Here is a 20,089-nt window from a genome sequence, read left to right on the forward strand (position 1 = left end):
GTGGTGTAGAGCACAGATTGGCCTTACAGTGGTGTAGAGCACAGAATGGCCTTACAGTGGTGTAGAGCACAGATTGGCCTTACAGTGGTGTAGAGAGCACAGATTGGCCTTACAGTGGTGTAGAGCACAGATTGGCTTTACAGAGGGCCCAGGTTAAAGTCCCAGCCCCATCTGGGGGGGAGGGGTTCAAAAACAATCAGTCACTCAAATTCCAGGGGACCTGACACTGTCATCTGGCCTCAAGGCATGCATGTGGTACACAGATGTATATACATAGGCAAAACACCCATACACATAAAATAAAATTTTAGAATTTTCATGACATCCAAATACAACAGTGAAAAGTTTTGTAACATGTCCATAATTTCTCTTTTAAATCACAAATCAAGCTACACATGTGAGGCCTAAAGCAACATTACTAAAAGGTTCAGAGAAAGGCCATCTGTATCTTATGATTCTGTAAGGTTTCTCTGGCTCACAGAGAAGCCCTTCTTTGAGGATGTGCATATGGGGCAAAGGGATTTGTGGGTACCTCTGGTGAACTTTGAATTATTGTTGTAATAAGTTTCTTACATCAAACTAAAGTAGGGTGAGTGACTCTGTGAGTTTGAGGCCAGCACTGTCTACACGGTAAATTCCTGGTCACCCTGAGCTACATAACAAGATCCTGTCTCAGCAAGAAAGAAAGAAAAAAAAGAGAAGAGAAAAAAGGAAGGAAGGAAGGGAGAGAGGGAGAGAGGGAGAGAGGGAGAAAGGAAGGGAAGGGAGGGAGGGAGGGAATGTGCTGGCTAGTCTCATGTCAACTCGAGACACAACTAGAGTTATCTAAAAGGATAAATGCCTCCATAAGATCCAGCTAAAGGCATTTTCTCAATTAGTGATTTATAGGGAAGAGCCCAACCCACTGTGAGCGGGGCCATTCTTGGGTTAGTGGTCCTGGGTTCTATGAGAAAGCAGGTTGAGCAAGCCAAGGGAAGCAAGCCAGTAAGCAGCGCCCTCCATAGCCTCTGCATCAGCTCCTGCCTCCAGATTCCTGCCCTGTGTGAGTTTCTGTCCAGACTTTCTCTGATGGAGATAGTGATGCTGACTGAAGGGTAAGCTGAATAAACCCTTTCCTCCTTAAGTTGCTATCATGTTTCATCACAGCGATAGAAACCCTAAGATAGGGAAGACAATTCATATGAGAGAAAGTATCTCAAATTATGTATTTGACAAGATATCTGTATCTAAAACATAAAAATTTTACAATTAAATAAAACATTTTAGAGGCTGGAGAGATGACTCAGCAGTTAAGAACACTGGCTGCTCTTCCAGAGGATTCAGGTTCAATTCCCACCATTCACATGGAAGATCATAGGTGTCTGTAACTCCAGTTCTAGAATCTGACACACTCATACAGATATACATACAGGCAAAACAACAATGCATGTGAAATAAAATAAATACTTTTAAAAATGCATTTTAAAAGTGGATCGAAGATCTAAACATTTCACAAAGATATTCAAACGGTCAAAAGGTGCAGAAAAAAACTGCTCAGTATCATTAGTCACAAGGGGAATGCAATCAAACCCACAGTGAGACTCATGTCGCATGCAAAGGTAGTTAGAATGGAAACAGATGCCAGCAAGCGAGGCTGCAGGTGAACTGGAGCCTTCACACCTCTGCTGGGAACATGAGAAGTGCCAAACTGTCCTTGGGTTAAGTAAAGGATAAAAATAGAGCACACAGAAATGGCAATGCACACACCAAAATCTATCTGGACATGAAGTCCACAGCCAAACAGTGAACACTACAAAGTATCCCTCAAACAGCTGGGTAATAAATACAGCAAGGTCAGCAAACTGGCTTAGAAGAGAAGGGCTCTTGCTACCCAGCCTATCAACTTGAGCTTGATCCCTGGGACCCACGAAAAGGTGGAAGAGAGAACAAACTTCACAAAGTTGTCCTCTGACCCAAGCAGCAAACACACCTACACCCCCCCCCCACATACAACATTTTAATATCACTTTTAAAAAGAAAGAAAGAAAATACTTGATGTTGGAGAGATAGTTCAGTGGTTAAGATCACTTGCTGCGAGCCGGGCATGGTGGCGCATGCCTTTAATCCCAGCACTTGGGAGGCAGAGACAGGCGGATTTCTGAGTTCGAGGACAGCCTGGTCTACAAAGTGAGTTCCAGGACAGTCAAGGCTATACAGAGAAACCCTGTCTCGAAAAAACAAAAAACAAAACAAACAAACAAACAAAAAATCACTTGGTGCTTTTCCGGGGTACCAGAGATTAGCATCCATGGTGGACAGCATCCAATCTCCTGTACCTCCAGGTCCAGGGGACCTGGCACCTTCTTCTGACTTCCATTGGCACACACATAGCATATACTCATACTAACATAATAAAATAAAAATAAATATTTTTCAAAATAAAAATATAGAATATCAATATGGTGAAGTATTGTTCCAATGCAAAAAGGAACTCTGTGTCATGCATATAATCTGGATATATCTTGAAAACATATCAAGACACAGAATATTACACAAAGATTGTTTTTCATATGGAATGTTTGAAATAGTTAGAAAACAAATTAGTGGGGTAAGAGGATTGCAAATTTGAGGCCAACATGAATAAGCCAGCAAGATCTTATCTTAAACAATGAAAAAAAATAGGAAGAGAGGAAGGGATGGGACAGCGCACGCACACGCACACGCACACACACACACACACACACACGCACACGCACACATGCACACACCAGACTGATGGTTTCTCTAGGTCTGAGGGCAAAGAAAGAAACTATTGCCCAAGGGTACGGACTTCTCTCTGCAGGGATGAAAATGTCCTACAACTGACTGCAGTGATAATGTACAGCATACACCATGGATACACTAACAGTCAGAGAACAGCACCCTTCAAATGAGTATATTTTAGTCTGTATCTCAATAAAGCTGTTTAATAAGGTCACACTGGGGTTAGTTAGATGGCTCAGTGGGTTAAGGCACTTGCTGCCAAATCTGAAGACTTGAGTTTGATTCCTGGATCCTGAAGGTGGAGGGAGAAAATCTACTCCTTCAAAATCCTGTGACCTTCACACATACACATATACATACACACAAATAAACAGATGTGTGAAAAATCATACACAAGCTAGAATGTAGCTTAGTGTGGGGATGCTAGTCTAACATGCATGAGGCCTTATGTTCTGTCTCCAGAGTCATAATAATAATAATAATAATAATAATAGACTAGACATACGCTTATTATCTCAGGTTGGGTTTTTTGTTTGGTTGGTTTTGGTTTTTTGAGACAGGGTTTCTCTATGTAGCCCTGGCTGTCCTGGAACTTAACTCTAGACTAGGCTGGCCTCAAACTCAGAAATCTGCCTGTCTCTGCCTCCCATGTGCTGGGATTAAAGGCGTGCGCCACCACTGCCCGGCTTATCTCAGGTTTTTGTGGGTCAGGAATCAAGGCAATTCTGACAAGGCTGTAGGCAAGGTTTTCATCCCAGCTGCAGCCACCTCTAGGTTGAACTGAGACACGATGTGTTACCAAGATCACTTAAGTGAGCCCTTCTAAAGGCTGCCCCATAACATGGCCTCTGGCTTCCCTTCGGTGGGTGACCCAAGAGACAGTAAGAGAGCACGCCCTGACAGACAGCAGTCTTCTCATACCCTACCTCCCATGTATTTTATTCATTGAGATGTATGGAAAAGTCCAGCCCACATTCAAGCATAGAGGACTACAGAGTACCATTATTAGATGTAAGGAAGGGCCTCTCCTTGACCAAATTCTAGGTGGGTTCTTCTTAACCAGGCTTCTCTCACCACCCATTGAACTGACCCATTTTAGCAAGAATCCTACTGTGTCAGTCTAGCCAGAATTCCAGACCTGATATTTGATTGCCTTCCATATCTGATCAGCCTTCATTCCCGTCATCCCCCCAGGTGATGTCCAAGGCCTACTACTGCGATCCTCTTTAGTCTCCTTGGCTACAAGCCCTCCACATGGTGGTTCCCTGTAGGAGCTCCTTTCTATTCTCCCATCACTGATAATGCTTTATAGATTTCCACTTCCCAAGTGGGACATGTGAAGTGTAAGCCTGTATGCAGGATTGCTACAGTCCAGCTAAGAGTTTGGACCAGCCTAGGCAACATAGTGAACGGCCACCTAACCCAGCGAACAGTCTTTAAGACCATCCCTCCCACCATCACAGTGGTCCCCACCAACGGTCCTCACAAAGTCTACTTTACTATTCTAAACAGGTGTTACAATTTATTCTTTTTTTTTTTTTGGTTTGGTTTTTCGAGACAGGGTTTCTCTGTGTAGCCCTGGCTGTCCTGGTATTCACTTTGTAGACCAGGCTGGCCTCGAACTCAGAAATCCACCTTCCTCTGCCTCCCAAGTGCTGGGATTAAAGACGTGCGCCACCACCACCCGGCCAATTTATTCTTTAACAGAGACTATAACTAGATAAACTATAATAAAACTTCAGAAAAGACCAAATTTAAGGATAATTTTTAAAAAATGATAATTGTAACATGGGCAGCTGATTTGTGAACACAAACAATATAAGCTAGAAGACAATGAAATATAGACAAAACATTAGAAGGATATATCTACCAATTACAAACTTTAGTTTAAAAAGCAGAATGATAGTTTTAGATAAACATCTAAATTGCCATCAATAAATTCTAAACCAAATGGAATACTACACTTCACACAAGAAGAAAATTATCAGCCGGGCGTGGTGGTGCACGCCTTTAATCCCAGCACTTGGGAGGCAGAGACAGGTGAATTTCTGAGTTCGAGGCCAGCCTGGTCTACAGAGTGATTTCCAGGACAGCCAGGGCTACACAGAGAAACCCTGTCTCGAAAAAACAAAAAATAAAAAAATTTAAAAAAGAAAAAAAGAAAAAAGAAAATTATCCCAAAGAGAATACTAAAATGTACAGAAAGTAACATAGAACAACTAATATTTGAGGAGACTACAGAGAAACCTGCCGGAGATTGAGCCAGTTAACATTCCATCCTAAGGAGCGAGGGGCCACTCTCCCCAGAGGTTACAGAAGTTAAAGCTGGTGATGGGGAGGGGCTCTCGAGGTCCTACCCCTCTGTGAGGACCCAATGATTGCTGGGAGATTAGAAAGGATTTTCTTTAGTGGTACATGGCTCCTGGTAAATCAGCCTTCATCCATGCTCACATAACCCTGAACCTGCTGAGTCACAAAAAATATGCTCAACAAAATAACACATAAGAGGGGAGAAGAGTGACTGTTTAGGAAGAGGCAAGGAATAAACAGGAGTAGAAGAAGGCAAAATGACCAAATACATCATATACACATATGAAATATCACCAAACCCCATTATATGTAATCAATATATGCTAATAAGACAACAAGAAGGTGCCAGGTATAGTTGCACAGACCTTTTCCCAGCACTTGCGAGGCAGAGGCAGGCAGGTCTCTGTGAGTTCAAGGCCAGCCTGGTCTACAGAGGGAGGGCTACACAGAGAAAACTTCAAAAAACCAAAACTGACAAAAAGGGAAGTTTGTAGACCTTTTAAAAAGACAGGAAGCGCAGTGAAGAGAACACCCGAATACTTGGGAAACAGAACTCAATATGGCTCGGCTCACATAAAAGTGGGGCCACTGGGCAGCAGCACTGCCCTGATCCCGAGGGGAAAGATCTTCCTGCCTGAAGCACCACTCACTCTACGGTAACCCTGAGGCTCACAGCATTTCCTCCCACGTACCTTCTCCAAGGAGATACTGGAGGGCATGCCCTGCACCAGAGCAGGGGACTGGCACAGGCAGTGTTAGGTCTGAGACTTAACAGGTGGTAGCACAGGGAAGGAGGTGGGCGTATCCCAGCCAAGCCAAGCCAACCCCACCAGCACTTAGCAGACACTGAAGATGGTCCTGAACCCCACTGGGATAATCAGGACATCGGTTACTGTGAATGTAACAGCAACATGTAACACTGAACCCACCAGATAAACCTACTTGCTTGCCATCATTTAGAAGCATATAAGTTATTCCTGTAATCAGAGGACACCCACTATTTCTAAAGCCTGATCAGCTCTGACCTCCAGGAAAATAACTTCTCTTTGGCAGTTTCCTGGAGCCTGTCAGAGCACAAAAGGTCCAGAGGATGAAAGCGGCCATGACAGTAGAGGCTTTCCTGCTCTAGCTGGGTGGCTTTGTACTGTGGTCATATTAAGGGCTAGTGAAGATCACAACATGAGTTCCATTGCTAGCCTGCAATACAGACAGATTAATAATACTGTCTCAAAAGTACAAAAATAAACAAACAAACAACCTCCACCACCAGTCGCCGCAGTCTCTGTGTGACATAACGGGATGATGCCTGACAAGAATTAAAAACAAGGCTCAGAAGAACTAATTTGACTTCGCTCACCCATGACATATGAGCTCTAGGAGAACAGCATATGCCCAGTCAGATGCTCACCTCAGCAGACTCAGGCAGAGAGCACACCCGCTCAGCTCTCTGTTCTGTTCTGTTTTGTTTTCTGAGACAGGGTCTTGCACTGTTGCTCAGGCCGGCCTGGAACTCTATATAGCCTAGGCCAGGACTGAACGTGAGGTAACCGTCTTGCCTCAGCCCTGGGTGGGGGGTGGGGGGTCATCATACCTGGATCCAGTTCTTTTAATACATTTTATAATTAACCCTACCCACATACAGACAGAGATAACAGGGTCTAGCCTGGCCTCCAACTACCCATTTCTGAACTTTGGAAGGTCATCATGGTGTTAAAGGTTGGACCCTCTATTCACTTACATGACATCCAGCACAGAGTCATTCCGAATGACCTTATGAGAGACATCAGCGAGCAGGAAGAGACCGCCATCTGTCCTCCGGATACTAGCCGCGTAGCCAGGCCAGATCTGCAATCTGAAGAGAGATGTTCCAAGAGCATCAGGGCCCCTATTTTACACAATGCTGACACTGCCCTTCCTGATAACCATGAGGAAAGCCTAGCGGGGAAATGGAACCAAATCGGTGTCCGTACAAACTTACTAGAAATATAAACAAAAAGGTTTAGTTGATAAACTGTACTTATGACAATAAAATACTGTTTAAGTTACTGTCCTATGTTTAGTGAGCATTATGAAAGTTTCTTCCAGAACATTCAGACGTGAAGGAGAAGAACCCACCAACCTGTGTTGCTGCAGTACCATGGCACTTGTAGGGTCATAGAAGTTTCTCCCCACAAGCTTCATATCCAGAAGCTTCATTACCCTGAAATAAACGGCAGGGGTGAGTTCTCTTTCTCCTTCTGAGTGCTGGGTGGGCCATGGAGCTACAGTCACTAGGCACGCACTCACCCTCAAGCTGCATCCTAAGTCTAATAGAAAAGCTGTCTGAGAGCTCCTTCAGTCTTAGCTACGGTGTCCCCGGAGCCTGAAGTGCTCTCTGCATAACGCAGCCTGTGTCTAGACCGGTCTTGCTATAGGAGAGTTACGCTAGAAAGGCACGCATCTGCAGTGTGCACGGCTCAAGGATCCCTCAGGACCCCCTCACTCAACCCAGGGCTATTTTCCAGCTTAATTATATTACTGACCACCATGAACTAAAGAGAAAGCAGATGAACTAGTTTCCAATTTGTGAACAGCCCAGCAAGGGAACTGTGTTTGTTCCAGCAGCTCACTGTAGGTTCTAGTTAATCAAATGAGATAGTTTGGGATTAACTCCTGTGCAAACTGAGAGTCCCTCAAAAGGAGATAAACAACTATAAACTATGTATAATTTTTTAAAGTGTAGAAACTACCTCTCATCAAATATCTCTGTACTCTGAGGAGCCCTTCACACGTTAATGTCTGTTTTGGCTGAGTGTGGTCATTCATACTGTAATCCCAACATTAGGGAAGCTGAAGCAAGAGGGTCAGGATGGGTGATCCTCAGCTACACATCAAGTTTGAGACTAGCCTGAGTTATACAAAATCCTGTCTCAAAAACAAACTCTGATCCGAAAATTTCTTAATCGAATCCAGAAGAATCCATCTGCCTACTCAGCTACCCACACACCTAACTTCAGGAACCCACGCCTGACCTGTCGAGTGAGAGGTAATTTTTGAGTGAGATGATACTAAGATCACTCATTGCGTGCTTTCAAGCCCACCCACAGACAGACACTGTGTGTGGTACCATGAACACCTCCTGGGGAGCCTTATTCCCCACCATGGTGAGTTACAGACACAGACCGCAGCAGCTTCCTTACCGCCGGAAGACAACATTGTAGAAGGGAATGCACAGGTCAGAGCACGGCTCAAGGATCTTCGTCAGCTGAATCTTGATACTGATCTCGGCATCGTCAGTTTTTCTCTGACTTTTTAACTCAACCACCTAACAAATAAACACGTACAGTAATGAGAAATGACAAAGCTACAAACCCTTAACCCTAACTCAGAGTTCTAGAGCCCAAAAGGCAGCTTCTACTTCCCCCTCACTTTGCAGCTTGTGCTGGCAAAATCAGTGTGACAATAAACAAACAAAATAAATAAATAAGATTCAAAGATGAACATTGAAATCCTTAGTTTTGTTTTTGAATTGGTGTTATGTACTTGTACGTGTGTCGTGTATATACAGATATCCAAGGAAGCCAGTAGAGGGCTCTGGATGCCTGCAACTTGACAGGATGAGCGGGACCACCCAGGATGGGTGGTAGGAAACGAACTGGGTTCTCTGCAGGACAATCAGGTGTTCTTTACTGCTGAGCCCTGATGTTGAAACTCTGAGTGACTGTCGGAGACCCAGTGCTTCCCACCAGTCCACTTATGTATCAGAAACCTTACTTCATAAACGCAAGCTGGAGCAGGGCTGAGGGGATGACCCTGCTGTGTTCTGCAGGAATCTACCTCTGTCAAGTAAACTATCCAGAAAGTGTGTACTTTGCCACTACTCAAACCATCAGAGCACACAGGAGTTTCACCCACACCACACTCTCCACTGGGTCTCACTTGTTGAAGCTTAACAGGAAGATAAAGAATCGAGCCATCAAAAGCAGTGACGTTTCCAGTGACAGACTGGTGGTCCTTCAACATGCCAAACCTCATGCTTTTGCATTCCACGTTGGGGCTGCAAAATAACAAAGGGGATTTTAGTTCAGTTTGACTCAAACAGCAATCTTTACCAAAGCGGTGCAGTAAGTTATGACTTTAAGAAGCGTTTTTTTTTTCCCCCCAGTACAGGGGAATGCCAGGGCCAGGAAGCAGGAGTGGGTGGGATGGGAGCAGGGTGTGGGGAGGGTATAGGGGACTTTCGGGATAGCATTTGTAATGTAAATGAAGAAAATATCTAAAAAAAAAGATTTTTTTAAAAGCAACATTTTTTGTACCTGCACTCCACCTAGTGGTCATATTTATAATTACACAGCTAACTAAAGCTAACTCAAGGATACCTGCTGGAGTAGAAACATTAGAAAATGTAACTAATCTACCAGGCTTGGAGTATATGCATGTAGTTCAGCTACATGAGAGGCTAAGGCAGGGGGATCATCAGTTTAAGACCTCTATAAGCAACTGAAAAAGATCTGGAGGGAAGGCAAAAAAAATAAAATAAAACAAAACAAAACAAAATTCCGTAATTCTAGACAGCTTGCTTTTACACATCGTGTATATCCTTCTAGACGTCTAAGCAGGGGATTAGAACACTGTGAGGGGGCATGTTGTAAGTATCTAAAGCTTTACATGGCCATACACTCTTGCATCTGTGCTATAACAACACAAAATCATAGCCTAGAACCTCACAAGTATGGCAAAGCTCAATGAAATCTCACAGCAAAACGGGCTGTGGCCCAGGCCTGACCTCAGACTGACTGGCCTGCCAAACCCTGCCCTCCATCTTCAGAGGCACACATTTTTAAAGTGGTTTTCCCCCCATTTGTTTAAAGAATCTTTTTGAGGTTAATTTTTATGTGTACATGCATGTGACTATGTGTATCTGCAGAGGGTAGCAGATTCCCTGGAGCAGGAATTACAGGGGTTGTGAACCACCTAATATGGATGCTGAACCGAACTCAGTCCTCTTCAAGAACAGCAAGCTTTTGTTGTTTTTTAACCTCTAACCCATCCCTCCAGCCCCTAGACTGCTTTTGTTGTTGAGACAAAAGTCTCCGTAGACCAGGCTGGCCTTGAACTCAAAGAGATCCACCTGCCTCTGACTTCCAAGTACTGGGATCAAAGGCGTGAACTACAGTATCCTGCCATAAGGTACTTTTTAAATGAGATTTTAATCATTTTTCATTCGTGGTGATTTAAACTTTTTATTATTCACTGCAGCAAATTGGCAGCTTAAAAAATTGTAACAGCTACCTAATTATCAATGATTATTCTACTATATACACTAAGACACAATCTTGTTCTCCAACTGTAAAGTGTGAACAAATCCAAGATTAAAAACAAGAGCCAAGTATTTTCAAGTATAGGAAGACATAACAAAATTCAACTGGCATCCCTAACATTAAATATTCACACGGTAACATTAATCCTCAAAAAAATCTCATATGCAGATTGAGTATATTTCATGTCAAATGCTTAAAATTAAATCCAAAGTATTTTGATCCTGGAGTATTTGCATATACATAATAAAAATATCCTGTGGATGAGACCTAAGTAAAAACATGAAATGCACTCATGTTTCGTGTATGCCCAGTCTAAAGGTAATTTTATATATTTAAATTTTTTTTTTTTTAGGTTTAGGGGTGTTTTGTTGTCACTGTCTTTTGAAAGAGGGCTTTACTTTGTAGCCCTGGCTAGCTTAGAACTGTGTGACCAGGTTAGCCTTGGCCTTGTGGATATCAGCCTGCCTCTGCTTCCTGCGTACTAGAATTAAAGTCCTGCACCACCACACCTGGTTCAGATTTGTTTTGTGTGTATGAATATTTTGCCTAACTGCATGTATATGTAGCTCATATGTGCCTGTTGACCATGGAGGTCAGAATAACTATATGTATATATAACACATATGTGCCTGATGACCATGGAGGTCAGAAGAGGGTACTGGATCCCTGTGGACTGGTGTTACCAATGTTTGTGAATCACCATGTGGGTGCTGGGAACACCTTGACCTTCTGCAAGAACAGCATATGTATGCTCTTAGCCACAGAGCCATTTCTCCAGCCCCTTACATAATACTTTTAACAAGTCTGTATATGAAAAGTTTCATGGTGTGTAATTTTCTACTTATGGCTTCATGCCCACATTCAAAATTCTTTAGATTCTGGGGCATTTCAGATTTGGGGTTTTTCAGACTGGGACAAACCCCACCTATGCACATTTAGAGCAACATTCTGACATTCCCCTCCCTGTTCCTATTCCATGAGAAAGCAACAAAGCTACAGGCAACTCCCGCACCACACCAACGTGTTCCATATCATCAGTGTCTTCTCAATTACATCACCTTCACACCATGGCTTCCAAAGTCCAACTGGGGCTGGACTCAGTCAGGAAAATGCATGACCCTGCCCTAGTTTGCTTTTTTTTTTTTTAAAGCTATGATAAAACACCGTAACCAAAATCAAATTGAGGGAGGAGATGGTTTATTCCAGCGTATAACTCTCAGGTCACATCCCATCACTAAGGAAAATTAGGGCAGGAATTAAAGCCAAGAAATTAGAGGCAGAAACTGAAGCAGAACCCATGCAAGAGTACTGATTACTGGCTTGCTCAGCCTGCTTCCTTTTTTCTTCATTTCTTCTCTCATAGATTACATCCAGACAGCAGTTTCTCCTCCCTCCCTCCTTCTCTCCTTCCCTCCCTCCCTCCACCCACATTTTCTCCCTTCCCATCCACTCTTCCATTTCCCTTCAGAAAAGAGCAGGCTTGCAGAGAAGTCAACCTAAACAGCATATCAAGCTGCAATAAGATTAGGCATTTTCTCTTGGCGTGGTGGCGCACGCCTTTAATCCCAGCACTAGGGAGGCAGAGGCAGGTGGATTTCTGAGTTCGAGGCTAGCCTGGTCTACAAAGTGAGTTCCAGGACAGCCAGGGCTACACAGAGAAACCCTGTCTCGAAAAACCAAAAAAAAAAAAAAAAAAAGATTAGGCATTTTCCTGCATATTAAGGCTGGACAAAGCAACAACCCAGTAGGATAGCAAGGGTCCCAAAAGCAGATAAAAGTGTCACACACAGGAGTCCCACAAAAACACCAAGCTACACAACTGTAACACATATGCTGAGGGCCTGGGTGAGACCCATGCAGACTCTCTGATGTTTCAGTCTCAGTGAGCCTGAATCCAGGTTTGTTGAGTCTCTGAGTTGTCTTGTGGTGTCCTTGACCCCTCAGGTCCCTACAATCCTCACTCCTCCTTTTCAGCACAATTGCCTGAATTCCACCCAGCCTTTGTCAGCCTGCTCCCTGGTAGGAAATCTTGCTGCCTTCCTTGTCATCCTTCTTTGCAGCTTTTGAAATGAATGGTAGGTTCACTGGCTGTCCCTCATGGACTATGTTCTTCCTGGTTCCTTTAACCTTAGGCATTTTCTCTGTAACTCTAATAGAGTCCACAGAAAACTATCAAGGGTACACTGAAAGCAAATCAATTTTTTTTTCTTGTTTCTCTTGTTTGTCTAAATCAACCGTGTTGCCCACATCCAGAAGGATCCTTTCTTGGGTTGTTAGGATGCTTCTGGGCCCTTTCCTCCTAACCATTACTTTCTTCTCTTTTCCATTCCACTTTTTCCTCGTTTAGTAGCTATTCTTCCAAAATGCACATTTCTGAGTAGAGCCATTTCAGAGAAGAGTCTGGTGGCTCTTGAGGGAACTAAACGCAAATCTGAGGCAGTGTTTTGGTAACTTCTTTCCTTGTAAGCACAAACGTTCAACCCCCAGACCCACGTGAATACATAGGGCATGATGTGTGTGCACCATGTGTATACAGGTCCTGTGGAGGCCAGAGAGGGTGTCTGAGACACTGGGACTGGAGTTCTAGGTGGTTTTGAGCCACTGTGTAGGTGTTAGAAATTGAACCCACATCCTCTGGAAGAGCAGCCAGTGTTTAACCACTCAACCATCTCTCAGGCCTGCATGGCGTGTGCTTGCAGTCTCATGGTCAGGATCTCTGGGGGCTGCTAGCCATACACTCCGTCCTAACTGGTGACATTCAGGCCAATGGAAGGCCTTGTTTTAAGAGAAGTGAATGGCCTTCCTGAAGATGACACTTGAGGTTATTTTCTGGACTTTACATGTGTGCACATATGAATAGTTTATATGTGTGTGTGTACATATATAAATGTATATGTATATACATATGCATATAAAAACCTAAAAATATGTATAACCCAGTAATTCAACTTATATAGACCTAAAAGATCTACAATTGATTATTTCAAAGAAACATCTACATACATACCTAGATTTGCTTTAGCAAATTCACGATTCCTAAGACACATTTATCAGCAGGTGGATACAGAAAATGTGAAACACAACAGAATGAATTCCATGCTGTATCCTTTATTATTCCTCTGAAAGTTCTGTGCATGTGTATAATGAATTTAGCAGTTCTCAGGGCAGGACTGTCTCTTATGGCCTGTCCCTCTCTAGTGCAGTGGTCCCTCCTCTTTCTAAGACACTCCCTCCTGCACTTGGGTGGAGACCCCCTGCTCTACCAGGGTCACACTGACACCCCAGGCAGACCAGCCACCCACTCATGGAACCCCCTCTCTCTTGGTAGTCCCCCATTCTACCCAATCTCCCCTTTCCTCCTCATGGCAATGTGCCAGCCCTCAACTCCAGTAGACTCCCTGCTCCACTAGAGGTCATGCTGGCCACCAGAAGTCCAGGTAGGTCATTTTGAGATTCCATCTTACACGTGTCAGAATGGCTAAGATAAAAAATTACAAGGGACAGCTCACACTGATGAGGATGGGGAGCAAGGGAAACACTCCTCCATTGCTGGTAGGAATGAAAACTTTCACAGGCACTATGGAAATCAATATAGCAGTTCCTCAGAAAACTGGAAATTGATCTATCTCAAACCCAGTTATATTCCTCTTGGCATATACCCAAAGGACTCCATTCTACCACCACAAGGACACTTGCTCAACTATGTTCATAGCAGCTTTATTCATAACACCCAGAAACTGGAAACAACTTAGATAGCTTTAAACTGAAAAATGAATTACAAAATGTGGTACATTTACACAATGGAGTATTACTCAGCTATTATAAAATGGCATCATGAAATTTGCAGGCAAATGAATGAAACAACAATAACAAAAAAAAAAAAATCAACTTGAGTGAGGTAACCTAGACTCCAAAAGATAAACACAGTATATACTCGTAAGTGGATATTAGCTGTTAAATGATAATTATGCTACAATCCACAGACCCAGAGAGGCTAAGTCAACAAGGAAGGCTCAAGAGGGGATGCCTGGATCCTCCCGGGAAGAAACATTAGATTTTGTGGCTGGACTGGGGATGAGTGGGAATGGGTCTAGGAGGGAACAGGTAGGGTGGGGATGGATGGAGACAGCGAACATGGAGAAGAAGACTGGAACTGGAGGGCATTTCGGGGAAGGGAATAGGAAACCTAGTGTAGAGGAAACACTCTACATCTTTAAGAGTACCCTAGCAAGGATTCCTACTTATGGAGGATATAGAGCCTGAACCATCCATCTTCTGTAACCAGGAAAGGCTCCATAGTGGGACTCAGACACCAACCCAGCCACAAAACTTTCAGCCTTCAATCTATCCTGCCTGCAAGATGTACTGGGGCAGCTGGTGGCACAGAACTTGTAGGAGTGTCCAACCAATGACTGGTCTAACTTGAGTCCCATACAAAAGAGGGAGCCCATGCCTGACAACTGTCTGGATTAGCAGGAACCAGAGGCTGGAGAGCTCAAAAACTTAGGATAGAATCAAACATGGCTGGCCAATAAATAACTGAATTAAATAAATTATCTCTAATGATAGTAGGCTATACTCACAGATCAGTGCATAATCCAGTCATCATCAGAGAGGCTGCCTCTAGCAGCTGATGGGAGCAAATGCATAGACCCACAGCCAAACATTAGGCAAAGAGACAGTCTAAACTGGAGGTCTCCATTGGGCCCGTCCCTGGGAGCTCTGAGTACCCTGCAGAAGAGGGTGACGAACTGTGGGAACCAAAGGTACCTAGGACACCAGAGAGCACGGTCCTCAGACTCGACTCAGCAGGGCTGCTGGGGATTCAGAGAGGCTGGGATGGCAATAGTAGAGCCTGTACGGGCCTGTGCTAGGTCCTCTGCATAGCTGTTGTCGTTGTTGGATTTTTTTTGGACTCCTAACAATGTGAGTGAAGGTGTCTCTGACTCCTTTGCCTGCTCTTGGGACCCTTCTCCTTCTACTGGGTTGCTTTGCCTAGCCTTGATGCGAGGGTTTTGTGCTGGGTCTTACTGTATTTTATTGTGTTGTGTTCAGTTAATATCCTTGGGAGGCCTGCTCCTTTCTTGGGAAAGGCAGAGAGAGTAGTGGATCTGAGGGAGAGGGAAGAAGTAGAGAGGGGAAACCATGGTTGGGATATATTGTATGAGAGAAGAATAAATTTTTAAAAATTGTATAAATGCTTAAAAAGCATCACAATCCAAAAACAAACAAAACCTTGTATGGGTTTCCTTCTGATTTTAAGAAGAAGTTCCCCTTTCTAAGTTCATGTAAAATTTTTAAAATTTAAAACTTTTTATTATGTGTTCTATCCATGTATATCTATGTACCATGTATGTGTCTGGTGCCCATAGAAGCCAGAAGAGTATCAGATCTCTTGACTAGAGTTACAGATGGTTGTGAGCCACTTTACATATGCTGAGAATTGAACCCTGGTCCTCTGGAAGAGCAGTCAGTGCTTGTAACTTCGAAGCACAGCTCTATCCCCCAACTGTCATGTCTTTGTATATGGCCCACTGAGTTTCATGGGATTGTTTGCATGATGTTATTTACTGGATATGGGCAACTTTCCAATGACTACACCAGTGAAGAAAATTATACCACTTTTTCCAACCACCATCAACTACCACTGTCTCATAGGGCCTCATCAGCCCTTCCTCCTCCATGATAAAGTGTTACCAGGCCAATTTTGTGTTGTTCTGCAAGATGACCACCCTGCAATGAATTCATGAACACAATGGCCATGCCATGTTTAGAAGTTCTTTAAGCAGCACACTTCTCTATCCATGGGCTCTTACATTCTCTCTAGCCCCTCTTCCATGTTGTTAGTTGAGGCATGGTAGGAGTGATATAATTATCTTGTTAGATCTGAGCATTTCACTATCATTTAATTCTTAACACTCTGACCAGTTATCAGAATATGTCAAATATACATATACATACACACATCTATACATGCATATATACATACACACATACATCTATACATACACACACACATATATGAGACAAGATCTCACTCTAGCCAGGAATTTACTATGTAGCCAGACTGGCCTTGAATGAGTAATAATTCTGCTCTGGCTTCTGTACTGGTTAGTTTTATATGTCACCTTGACACAAGTTAGAGTCATCACAGAGGAAGGAGCCTCAGTTAAGGAAATGCTTCCATGAGATCCAGCTGTAAGGCATTTTCTCAATTAGTGATCAATGGGGGAGGGCCTAGCCCAGAGTTGCTGGGGCCCATCCCTGGACTGGTGGTCCTGGGTTCTATAAGAAAGCAGGCTGAGCAAGTCATGGAAGTGAGCCAGTAAGCAGTGCCCCTGCGTGACCTCTGCACCAGCTCCTGCCTCCATGTTCCTGCTAAGTTTGAGTTCCTGTCCTGACTTCCTTCAATAATGAACCACAATATAGAAGTGTAAATCATCCTTTTTACCCCATCATGTTTTTGGTCATGGTGTTTCATCTCAGCAATAGAAATACTAAAACAACCTCCTAGTTATTAGATTACAGGATGTGTCTATATCTCATTTTTTTTTTTGAGACAGGGTTTCTCTGTGTCACCCTGGCTGTCCTGGAACTCACTTTGTAGACCAGGCTGGCCTCAAACTCAGAAATTTGCCTGCCTCTGCCTCCTGAGTGCTGGGATACCTCATTTTTGCCGTTGTAAAAATGAACTCTGTCATTTGCTGAATGGATGAGCCTACAGGACATGATCCTATGTGAAATAAGCCAGTGGTCAAGAACATGTTCTTAAGTGGTACAAGGCTTTAATCCCAGCACTCATAAGGCAGAGGCAAACAGATCTCTGAGTTCAAGGCCAGTCTGGTCTACAGCCATGGCTACCCTGACTCAAAACAAAACAAAACAAACAAACAAAGAACATGTACTGTTCTTGTAGAGGACTTGAGCTCTGATCCTAGAACCTGTGTCCATAGCTGCCTCTAACTCCAGTTCCAAGTGGATCTGACATCTCCGACCTCTTTGTATACTTGCACACGTGCACATACCCACACAGAGACACATAAATACACAATATTTAAAATCTTTTTTTTAAAGCTCTCACTTACAGGTGGAATACAAAAACAACCATACAGAGTAGGGTAATGCTGATAAGAGATGAGGAAGGGGGGCTGCCCGTCAAGACAGTAGTGCTCTGTTGGGAGAGCAGGCCTCAGTGAGTATACTACAGCACATCAGAGCATGTGACTGTAAGTCAGGATATGCTGCTAAAGGGAATCTTACATGTTCTCACAAGTAGATGATGTGTTAGATATGTCAGTTAATGTCACAGTGTGTACACTGAGGAAAACATGTTCTCTTCCAAGGTTATAATAACTAAGAAAAATGCAGGCTTCTATCTTTGTACTTTCTTCAAATATATTTCAAAATATTTGTTTTTCATGCTTCCAGCCAATAACCTCTAGTCCAGGCTTTCCTATGATCTTACAAAAACAAACAAACAAACAAAAACCCATAAACTCCTATGAACCTTAACTCTTCAAAAGTAGGAAAAAATCCTAAAATGTTGGTATAAAATTAAAGTTCTTTTCTTTGATTTCAAGCTGAGTTTAATTTGTAAGATTTATTGTTATTACTTTTAATCATTTGTATGTGTATGCGTCTATGTTCGGGTGTGATGTTAGGTCCGCCTGGAGCTGGACTTGGAGGTGGTTGCGAGCTAGCCCAGAAGGGTGCTGGCGACCAAGCTCGGGTCCTCTGCAAGAGCAGCGTATGTTTTTAAGCACTGAGCCATGACTGTATCCCCATACCATTGAGTTTAATCCTGGACTGTTGCTGGAGAGACACGAATGTTGGTTATGATAATATATGTACAGGAAGATCCAGGCTTCTGAGTTATGGATCTTATACAAGTGGTAGGAGTTTAATAAAAGGAATAAAAAGTTACAAGAATGAGCCAAGCGGTGATGGAAGGGTGCTGGGTGCTGGGTGCTGTTCAGTTGTGGCGCTCAGCCCGCATGCGTGCAACCCTGGGCTCAGGCATCAGCACGACCATAACAACAGAAAGGCCGTGGGAAGAGCCATGCAGGCCATAGGCCCTGGGGTTACAGCCCATTACCGCCACATTAAATCCAGTTCTAGCTTCATACCACAAGCCTGAACCTATCAAATCAAAACCTGAATTAGGAAAAGAGCCAAACATACATGAATACTGTGGCCTTCCTCCCAGAACCGTGAGTACGGCCTACAGGGGCACAGTCGGGAGCAGTTCAGAGTACTGAGTTACCTAGACCATCCCTATCTTCTAGGAAGTGCACAAGGGAGAAAAACAGCTGTACACACCTGAAAGTCACGTGATACTGATAAACTGCTTCGTTGTGGCACTGGATTTTGATGAGGTTCAGTCCCAAAGACTGAGGTGTTCCTTTTGATCCTTGCTTGACCAAAAGCTCTCTGGGGGAAAAAAAGGAAAGAAAGAAAAAGGGGAAAAGAAAAAAAAAGTACAAGCCAGGCATGATAATATACAACTTAGTTCTATCTACTCTAGATGCTAAGGTAGAAGGTCCTTTGAGCCCAGGAGTTCAAGGCCACCTGGGACTACGTTAAAAACAAAACAAAACAAAACAATCATATACCCCAATAACCAGCTAAGCAGCCCCATCAACTGGAAATTTTTGTCCACTTAACTTACAGATACACAAACTGGGAGTCAAGATATACCAACACAGCCACATCTAATTACACAGCAAAGTCGTCTGGGCTGCCCTACAAATGGCACTATAATAAACAAGGCCAGCTACTTAAGAACAAAGGGTTTGTCCACAGAGTGAGATGAGGTGTCCTGGATACTCCTTCTAGGTGACTTCCTTATCTTCAAGATGACAGAGACCTGTCAGACTCACGTGGAAGGGAAGTGACAAGGTGTGAGTCTGCTTACTGGGAACGCCCAACTGTTTATATTCACTGTTAGGCTCACTGCACTTCTTCAGAAATCTCTTCATCTATCTCCCCTCTGTCAAAAGGCAAAACACTCCAGCCCTATCACCCCAGAACAACGTGGACTCAGAACAATATCCACATTTCTATCCAGCAGCCCAAGAGCAGGCTGCAGGGAATCCCCTCTTTCCATCCCTCCTTCAGGCCAGGTGATCTTAACTCACTTCTCCTTTCGTTCCATAGTCAGGACTGGAGGGGGATCGGCAGAGTGCAGTGAAGTGGGAGACAGAGTTGGAGGCTGTGGTGGCCGTGGGGGATCCCGAGCTGTAAGGCCAAAGGCACTGGGAGGTTTGTCCACTCCTCTGCCTATACTACTGGCTGCTCTTCCCAGTGGTACCAGAGAGACCTCAGAACTGCCTCTTCCCAGCATTCTGAAATGAGAAAGAGGGAAATCCAGGCTTTTCCAGCCTGCACCACAGCTAGACTATCCCCTCAAGTGTGTCTTTCCTTTTATTTTTAAAAAATTATATGTGTGTAAATAAAGAAAATATCTAACAAAATAAAATAAATTATATGTTAAAATTATTAGTGAATATGATTAGGTGGGGTGAAGGACAACATAGAGAAGCCCTCAGGAGTGCAGGGCCTGCCTCTTGTTCAGGGGATCACTACTGGGGTATCTTTGACCCCACACCTAGCCATGATGGGCTCTTTCTCAGCTACCATGTCTTCAGATTTATCTGCATTAACCTTAGTGAAGCACTGGTCTTCTTTGAGGTACGGATCTGCTGGTACCCAGGGGTCTTGAACTTGGCTCTACAAAG

General features: G+C 43.6%; 1 protein-coding gene across 2 annotated transcripts in view; it reads right to left on the bottom strand.

Moving 5' to 3' along the window:
• Piwil2 (piwi like RNA-mediated gene silencing 2) overlaps positions 1-20,089 on the bottom strand; it is a 60,205-nt gene that overhangs the window by 33,959 nt on the left and 6,157 nt on the right. For both annotated transcript variants that reach the window (XM_021203692.2, XM_021203693.1), the window contains 6 exons: positions 19,490-19,696; positions 18,672-18,782; positions 8,971-9,088; positions 8,232-8,356; positions 7,172-7,252; positions 6,791-6,904 (listed from right to left, as the gene is read on the bottom strand). In XM_021203692.2, the coding sequence (XP_021059351.1) occupies positions 6,791-6,904; positions 7,172-7,252; positions 8,232-8,356; positions 8,971-9,088; positions 18,672-18,782; positions 19,490-19,696 (756 nt within the window). The remainder of the gene's footprint in view (positions 1-6,790; positions 6,905-7,171; positions 7,253-8,231; positions 8,357-8,970; positions 9,089-18,671; positions 18,783-19,489; positions 19,697-20,089) is intronic.

This window comes from Mus pahari, chromosome 8 (assembly GCF_900095145.1).
Source record: "Mus pahari chromosome 8, PAHARI_EIJ_v1.1, whole genome shotgun sequence".
In the NCBI taxonomy this organism is placed as follows: domain Eukaryota; kingdom Metazoa; phylum Chordata; class Mammalia; order Rodentia; family Muridae; genus Mus; species Mus pahari.